Source organism: Aulonocara stuartgranti (genome assembly GCF_965226115.1).
Source record: "Aulonocara stuartgranti genome assembly, chromosome: 22".
NCBI classification, from domain to species: Eukaryota; Metazoa; Chordata; class Actinopteri; order Cichliformes; family Cichlidae; genus Aulonocara; species Aulonocara stuartgranti.
The window spans coordinates 617501-626685 of NC_138957.1; the positions used below are offsets into that span (position 1 = coordinate 617501).

Consider the following 9185-nt stretch of genomic DNA (forward strand, 5'->3'; position numbering starts at 1 on the left):
TTAAAAAGGAGGGGAGGGCTACTGCGCAGTACAGCCACGAAAGCCGTGTGAATGGCCCAACATCCTGTGTGCGAGTTATGTGTTGTATGACGGTGTGTGTGTGTGTGCGAGCACCCAGGCCCCCCCCCACCTACACACCTACTCTCCGCCCCCGAGGGAAGCAGTCAGACGTGTCATTGTGAAGACGTTTCAGCATATTCGTGTCCAGATGTTTGGATCTGGATTGATGGAAAGATTTTGCTCCTACGTTACAGTTGGGAGGAAAACTGGCTCATCAATTTCAAAAAATAGCTTAGACATTGTTGTTAACCCTCGGGGGGCACAGACATTTCAACATTTTGTTCCCCAAGTAGGTATTTCTCCATTCAGCTGATTGTAGTTAAAGTTTTCCTGTATTATCGGTTGCAGCTGCTGATATTCTAGAAATGTACAACTTCTTTAAATGAAATAAACATCTTGTATTTTTTATCCCTTTTCATGCCACAATGATCTGATTGTTCCCAATGGCTGTTAGTTTACCTGGGATAAGTAAGCACCTACCAGGCGGTCAGCGGGTGTTTATGGCTTTTAAAGCAGTTATGATGCTTAATACTGGAGCTTATGAAGGGCAGAGGAGAGATTTTTGCTTTAACACATAATGCTTGTTCTATGATCAACCAGGTCTGAGAGCCTGGTGGAAACATTTATACCTGGATATCCGATGTTACCTGACTGCTGGTGGTATTTACAACTCAGAGACAGAACATCTGACATGGATGAGAACTTATCTATAAGTGTGATCGTCTTTATATTGAGGTTCGTGAGTTCCTAAGGAAACACATCGTTAGCATAATGAACTCCTTTAACATCCACGTTTGGTCAGATTGCTGCCACTAGTGGCTCGATAAAAATGACAGGAAGTGAGGGAGAAAGTGTGTGAATGTGTGTGTGAATGGGTGAATGACTGAATGTAGTGTGAAGCGCTTTGGGGTCCTTAGGGACTAGAAAAGCGCTATACAAATGCAGGCCATTTACCATTTACCATCAGAAAGCAGACAGGCCTGTCTAACGCCCCTCTGCAGACCGAAGCTTTGTCAAGTACGAGCCTTTATCCTAGCACGAGCGTTTGGAGAGCTGTCTGTTACCCTGCGGTGACGCTCAGACACTCCTCTTCTGCTCAGCTCGTCCATCAGAGATGACAGGATGCTGCTGCTGTGGCGCTCGTACCTCAGAGCGTAGAGCATGACGAGGCGCACGGCGTCCAGCTCAGACACGCGTGGATTTTGCAGCAGTCGCCGCACATTCTGAAAGAAGATGTTGTGTTATGGCCCAAACAAGCAGGAAAGGAAGACAGGAAGTCAACACAACGCATCCAGAATGACCTTCATTTATGACACATTCAAAAAAACCCGTGAAGCTCAGGAGGACGGAACAGCTGACATTTACCTGCTGAGCGCTCGAGTGGTCATTCTGACAGGCCAACTCCTGCTCCACCTCCGACACCTCCATCAGCTGCCGCTCCGACACTAGTCGGGACAGCTCGCCCACCACCGTCACATGTTTGGACACGGTCCCCGACATCTTCTTAAACTGGGGGTAGTTATCTACAAATGCCTACAGTGGGTGACAAAGGACACAAATCATCAACATTTTTTACAAAGCATCACATAATTAAAACATTCAAACATTCCACAAATACAAGAAAAAATACATGTAAAAGTTTTCCTTCCATCCATTTTCTGCTCCAGGTCCAGCAGTTTGAGCACAGAAGCCCAGGCCTTCCTGGGTCTGGCCTGAGCCCTCTTCCCAGGGACACGCCCAACATTCAGTTTAATTATATTTTATTTATAAAGCGTCAAATTACAAAAACAACAGTCGCCTCAGGGCACTTTATACTGTAAAGTAGACCCTACAATATCACATAGAGAGAAAAACCCAACAATCATATGACCCCCTATGAGCAGCACTTCGGCAACGTTGGGAAGGAAAAACGGACACTCATATAAGCTCATCCAGCGTTCCCTGACCAGGATGAAAAGCACATTGCTCCCCCTGAATAACAGATGGTCTCTCCTCTCCATCACCCTGGCATAGAGGCTGAGGAGTGTGATCCCGCTAAAGCGGGACGGTTCTCCCATTCCAAGGGAACTCTCCCTGCTCTATTCTGGCCCATTTGTCAGCCAATCAACATCCAGCAGCTCACGTCATCTGATTCCAACAACCAGCAGTCAGGAGGGCTGCAGGGAGCGCATCTCGGGTGAGGGAAAACTGCACTGCTGTCTGACTTCCGTGCACAGACGGACACAGCTGTGGTCCATAAAACCAGATTTAGGGACCTCGGGTCACATCTCATCCACCCTGTTGGCCCTGACTGGATAACTTTTTAAATACATCAACCTCAGCGACTCACTGGGTGATGAGTACAAATAAAAGTCTTAAACACAGGAGACTCCAAATCACAAGTTAGGAAATGCACGTTTCTGGGCCACGCCCCAACAACGCAATCTTTAAGCCTTACGGTTGTTATCCATTCAATTTCATCCGTCCAACTAGGGCTGGGCCATATTATACCGTTCACGGTAATACCGGTATAATGTTAGGCAACGATAGGAAAATGAAATATCGCGATAGAATGGGAGTAAAGCGCGCATGCGCAGTGCCTTTGTTTTCATACGCACATGGCCGATTGTTGAGTGAAACAGATGAACCAGAATTGGTTTGTAAAAATGGTGCAACACGACAAAGCACATTTTTTTGCAGAACATGCAAGCGGCCGTCGTTATTGTCGTATTTGTCGGACTAAGATGCTCTTAAATCTGGGAGTAATCTGGGTCCTAAACTCCGTATGCTTCAGGTCAAACAACACTGCAGCATCACTTAGAGTTAAAAACTGTCTAAATTCTTTCATCTTTAATAAAACGATCAGCATTGCTGCTTTACCAGGTGTAACTATGAAGTTTAACTTCCAGGCATCCATGAAAACAAAAGTTATTACATTTAACGGAGTTAGAAGTTAGCAGGAAGCTAGCGGAAGTTAGCTCGCTAGTTTCGCTAGTTACCTAAGCATGATATAGCATGTTCTGACTGAGAGATTTCTGAAAAAAATCAAACATACAGCTCTGCTATCATTTCCAACATAAATGAAGACAGGAAACTAAACAGCAGTGACGTTTGTAGGGTTACTGAAGTTGGGCTAGCTGGTATATAATGATGTGCTACGTGATCGCTAGCGACACAGCTATGTTAGCATAACATAAACAGTGAAGCTGGAGGACGAACACTAACACTTTTCCACTTATAAAAGTTAACGTGAAGGTTCCTGATGGTTAGAGACAAATGCAATCGCATGGCAGGATGCTGTAAACGGACCAAACTTCAGTCAGAAGAACAACTGAGATAATCCATCCACAATACGAGGTTAGTCATTAATATACTGCAACAACATGGGAATAGAGCAGCTGCCAGAGAATTCAACATTAATGAATCAATGGTACAGAAGTGGAGGAAGCAAGAAGAATGAGTTTAATAAAGTTTGATTTATCTGACTGCTTTGTTTCGCTTAATGTGCCTTATAATCCCGTGCACCTTATGGTCCAAAAAATACGTACTGCACACTGCAGTTTAATGTTGCAAAGCACCTCTTTTTAACTTCAGTGGATATTATACATGGTTATGCTCAGGATATGTCAGCCCATTTCTACTGGAAATGCCTTTTGGTTAAACTTTCAGCAAGGAATTTGCATTTGCACTGTTACATTTTTATAAAGCTTTAATGTACATAAAAACCAGCTTCTTGTTTACGTGAAAATAAATGGAAGGTTGTCTTTTTGCGCTAGTAATGTTGTGGAGTTGTATTTTGTCTCGCATCAATTATATCGTCAGTTATATCGTTATCGCAAATTTTCAAATATATATCGTGATAAATATTTTTGGCCATATCGCCCTGCTCTACGTCCAACCATCCTCTTCTGAATGTCTTGATGCTCAATCATCCAGGTAAGTAAATCTCCAAAAGTTGATTCTGTTCTGGACGTAGCGTTTGTGGGAGAAACGTTTCGTCATCATCAGGTGACGTCTTCAGTCTCAGCTGACTGTTGGTCTCGTACGACGTTACATCTCTCTTCACTTGCATCCCAGTCATGGAAGCGTTGGAGGTAGTTCATAAGAGACTACAGGATGACCTCAGCAACAGGATCACCGTCAGCATCCACCAAGTGTGTTTGAACTGTGTCTTCATTCCACCTACTTCACATGCAAGGGTCAGTTCTACAGGTAGAAACATGGGTGTGCCATGGGCTCCCCAGTTTCACCCATCGTGGCCAATTTTTACATGGAAGAAGTGGAAAAGAGGGCTTTGCTATCCTACCCTGGAACACCACCAAGCCATTGGTTCAGGTATGTGGATGACACCTGGGTGAAAATCCAATCTCAGGACGTACCACATTTCACAGATCACATTAACTCATCAAATAAATCAGGGAGGATATGAAAAGTGGCAGGTTAGCCTTCTTAGACTGTGAGATTTCCATCAGGGCTTTGATCAGTGGCCATGAGAATTTGCATAATTACGATGAAGGACCTGACCTCCCAGCCCATTGTTCCTTCAGTGGGCTGGTTTCAGTCATTATGCAAATGTCCTGTTTATAAGATTGAAACCTGCAGTCAGCTGAGACTGAAGACGTCACCTGATGATGACGAAACGTTTCTCCCACAAAACGCTACGTCCAGATGAACAGAGTCAACTTTTGGAGATCCTCTTCTGAAGCAGAGTCATGGTGGGTAAGCAGGTTCTTACAGACATCCTCCCCCCGCCTTACACTTTCCCTCCTGGGAGCTACGAGGCCTTCTGAGGCTAGTCAAAGGGTTTTTGTGTCTACCCTGGGATCTCCTCCCTGTGCCCAGAACGCCTCCAACGGACGGTGCCATGGAGGCATCCTAATCAGATACCCAAACCACCTCAGCTGGCTCCTTTTAACACACAAGAGAAGCGGCTCCACTCCGTCTGGAGGTTTGAGTTACTCGATCTGTAAGGCTGAGCTCAGCAACCCTGCACAGGAACCTCATTTCAGCTGCCTTTCAGATTTCATGACCACAGCTGAGGGCTGGAATGTAGGCGGACTGGTAAATCAAGAACTTTGGCCACCTCTCTCTTCACCACGACAGTCCGATACAACGCCCACATTCCTGCTGACACCAACTCGCTGGCCCGATTCACGCTCCACCTCCCCATCATTTCAACTCTCTTGCTTGTGGCGACCTCCATCCTCCAATCCAGAGGGAGCATTCCAACATTTTTCAGCAGTTGCTATGACGGGGAAATTAACTACAGAGGCCAAACCAGTTGTGTATCAGGCTGTAAACATGATTATTTCTGCATTTTAACACAGGAGTCTAAGGGGACTGACTCCCTGCTGAAGCCTCTGGACTGCAGAGGAACTCACATTTCCAGCGCTGGGGTCGATGTTCGTGTAGTAAAACCTTTAAACTTGTATCAGTAAACAAGCTGAGCCCTGGCTGGAGCCTGACCTTCATGTCTGAGATGGACTCCAGCTTCTGTTGTCCTTTTGGCTTTTTCTTTTGGAAATCCTCCATCAGGTTCTTTATATTGGTGCCAATCTCTCCAAAGTTCAGGTACAGGTTCTAACGAGGAGATGAGAGAGCGAGGTTAGTGACTGTTAGGACTCGTTTCTGCTCTGAGAGTTACCATTGTAACCTGGACTGAAGGGGCAGCTGAAACATCACATTTTTAAAGTCTGCTAGAAACCTACCAACATGACGAGCGCAGCTTGTTTCTGTCACTCGTTTCAATCCTATTAACGCTGAGCACAGATGCTGACAGATGTGAGCAGATGTGCTGCTGTGTGAGACTCACGTTGGCGTAGAACTCGTCATTCTCAGCTGACAGGACCACCTCTCTCAGGTCTTTGCTGATCCCGGGCACTCTGGACAGGTCGATCCTGTTGTTGTTGAGGCCAAGCAGCTCGTGGACCATCGCCTGGTATGTCCACTGCAACACAGCGAAAGCTCGTAAACACGCACGCGCTTCACACAGACACACAACCAGTGAATTTATGATTTGCTCATTTTGTACACACAACAGCCATCAAATGAAAGTGACAAATGAGCTGCAGAGGATGCAGTGTGAAAGATGACAGAATTATTAAAAGTGCAAAATGATGTCACAGAGGACAGCGAGCGGTCACCTGATTGAGCAACGGCGTGATGGCATCGTCGCTGCGGTCCAGGATAAGCAGCAGAGGAGGAACTTCAGTCTTCCTGAAGTCAAACAGCTCGTACTCCTTCGTGATGATTTGCTGACAACAAACAAATAAAATACTGAGTAGTACTTTTATTCTTCAGAGCACTACTTGAGTAAAAGTGTTAACAGCTTGAGGCTCAAGTGTTTAAACCCAAGTGCTCAGATTACAGCACAGAGCTGACATCATCTTTGACCAGCCAACAGGACACTCGGTGCTAAAATAACCTGTAGTGGCATTAAAAGCACTTTTCAGTGAGTGTGTGATGACGTGTGTGATGATGTTGCTGTGGAAACCTTGACGCTCTCCGCGAGCCGCTTGGACATGTCTGAGGACAACTGGTAGCGGATCATCGGACATTTCTTCAGAGCAAGCAGGACGGAGGTCAGTCCCTGAGTGCAGCGTGCCAACATAGAGGGTTCCCAGCTCCGCCCCTAAAACACACACAGGTGATGTGATTGCAGCATGTGGAGCTTTTTAGGGCGGAGCTCTGACAGCTGAGGGCCATGTGGTTCTTACCCGAGTGACTCCCTGCAGGTTCAGAGAGAACAGGTGAGGATTCACAGCGATGAAGTCTCCATAGAACTCCTGCAGACACACACGCGCACACACACACATGCAGACACACACACACACATGCAGACACACACACACACACACACAGTAAGCTATACTTCTGCTACTTTGGTTTTGATGATGTCACTCAGGTGTGTAAAGGGTTAGAACTGTGTTCACAGCAAACATGGCGCCGAGTTTGTCCTCGTGATGCTCACGCGGGCAGGACGACAGCTTGCCAGGACATCCTATGAATTCTCAGACCTCGGCACAGTTTTGTTCTGTGTCTGCTTTAAAATTAAATTTGATCAAACAGCTCGGCCCGACCAAACCGCCATAGTAAGCTCCTCCTCCATTTGTGACTGTCAGCATCTCACCTGACACTTGGAGAAATGATGATGTAGCACTGATGGTCATGCAGGCCAAGCTGGATGTTAATAGCAAGGAATTCTTTCATATTACATACATAACCGTAGCATGTTGGGCTACATGTTACTGATGTCATCAAATGAAGGCGTCACAGAGGAACACTTTCAGCTCTAGTCAACTTAAACTCTGATTATAAACAAGTATTTGTTGTATTATTAGAGGAAATGTTTAATCAGTGAAATAATGATCTGTCCAAAGCTTGAAGGTTTCCACATGTCAGACGTGAATCACGGTTAACTGGATCCAGCCTAAAAATCACAAACGTGCCGCCGTTACCCAAATCACTACGTTCACTGATGAGATGGAAACGCCAACAGCTGTTTTTCTGCTCCTGATCTCACGCTCAGTTGCTCCTTTGACTCAAACCTCATAATTAGTTGAAAAGAACAACCCGACGGAGCAAACGGTCGAGCTCACAGGATTCATGCTGGTTAATGAAACTGAAACAATGAGAAGATGACACAAAGATTTAACCCTGCAGCATCAGCTGACCTCTCTCTGCAACAAGGAGGTGAAGACAGAAAAAGACCCTGGACTAATATTATTATATTAATGTTGTTAAGACGTATTTTGGCAGAGTCAAGTTCAGCTAAGAATGAGCCGCCATGACTGACAGAGAGATCTTACATCATGTAGAAATATTAAACCCCCACGCTTCCTCGGAGGTCCTGACACTCACCTGGACTTCAGCCACCACTTCCTGTTCATCAGCCTCAGCCAAGGCCTTGATCTCACTCTTACTGATCACGTTGCTAAAGTCTGAAACACATACACAGACACAGACACACACACACACACACACACACACACACACACACACACAGCAGTCAGTTGATGGACTTCAGGTACAAACAAACTTCTGCCCCAAACCAAACTCCAGAGAAGAAGTCTCTGATATCTGTTCAGCTGACAAGTCCACAGCTGTAAGTGAAAGATACCTCACATTTGATGACAGTGTCACCCTGTTTAATCAGACTGGCGTCATTAAAAGCAGCAGGATTCGCTTTTAGCAGCCCCTCTTCAATGTGTATAACGAATTTTCTGATAAGATCGCTGATCTCTAGGATTCTGCAGCAAAGCTAAACTCAGTTGTGTATCTTAGCTTCCGAACTATGTTTGAACTGTCCGAGGACGACGAGTGTCAAACCAGCAACCCTGTTCTCCTCTCACTCCAGCCCTAACTGTCACTGTGGAAACTTACAGATGAAGTAGACGCTGTACTTGGGCCTCCTCAGCTCCTGGATCAGGTGCTCCACATTCTCCTGCAGCAAGCACACAAACACACAGTTGCAGATGGTGTTACCTCACACACAGACACACACACAGACACACAGAGTTACTCAGAGGGCGGTTTGTACCTTGGTGGGCCGCAAGAAGCAGATGGCTTTAAGGTGCTTCATGTTATCCCTGTTCTGAGAGTCAATCCGCTCAAACAGGTAAACCTCCTTCTGCAGGATCTCAGACTGAGTGTACACCACGCTCACTATACTGGTCTGAACACACACACACACACACACACACACACACACACACACACACACACAATCAGACACAGTAACGTTGCTGTAAACACTGCTGAGCACCAGCACCGCTAACAGTCCTGGGTCGGTCCTCACCGTCTCCTTGTCCATGAGCAGCACCTTCATCCCGGGCCCGCTGATCTCGATCATCTTGGAGATGTACTGCTTCACCGCGAGCGTCACATTCATGATGGCGACACTCAGAGACCACAAACAAAAACAAATAAACAAAGAGCAGCGGCTGCAGAGAGGGTTTTTTCGTCTCTTTACCTGCGGAGCTGCTATAACAACACTGGCGCAAACTTCCTTCCGGGTCCCTGACGTCACGTGCCGCACGCACTCTGCTTGCGTCATCGGGTTCTGAGAGATTTTTCTAAACTGGTAATAATAATAACAATAGTAATAATAATAATAATAATAATGCACGTTGATATTGCCTTTTAGG

The 9185-nt window shown here is 45.9% G+C and overlaps 1 protein-coding gene across 1 annotated transcript in view; it reads right to left on the reverse strand.

Annotated features, from left to right (window-relative positions):
- vps45 (vacuolar protein sorting 45 homolog) overlaps positions 1-9089 on the reverse strand; it is a 15161-nt gene extending 6072 nt beyond the window's left edge. Inside the window, exons 1-11 of the mRNA XM_082521579.1 lie at positions 8837-9089; positions 8579-8713; positions 8422-8482; positions 7900-7979; positions 6756-6824; positions 6533-6670; positions 6183-6293; positions 5852-5986; positions 5506-5619; positions 1426-1593; positions 1125-1283 (exon numbers count right to left, since the gene is read on the reverse strand). Coding sequence (XP_082377705.1) covers positions 1125-1283; positions 1426-1593; positions 5506-5619; positions 5852-5986; positions 6183-6293; positions 6533-6670; positions 6756-6824; positions 7900-7979; positions 8422-8482; positions 8579-8713; positions 8837-8929 — 1263 coding nt within the window. The 5' untranslated portion in view covers positions 8930-9089. The remainder of the gene's footprint in view (positions 1-1124; positions 1284-1425; positions 1594-5505; positions 5620-5851; positions 5987-6182; positions 6294-6532; positions 6671-6755; positions 6825-7899; positions 7980-8421; positions 8483-8578; positions 8714-8836) is intronic.
- Between the last annotated feature and the right edge of the window lie 96 nt (positions 9090-9185).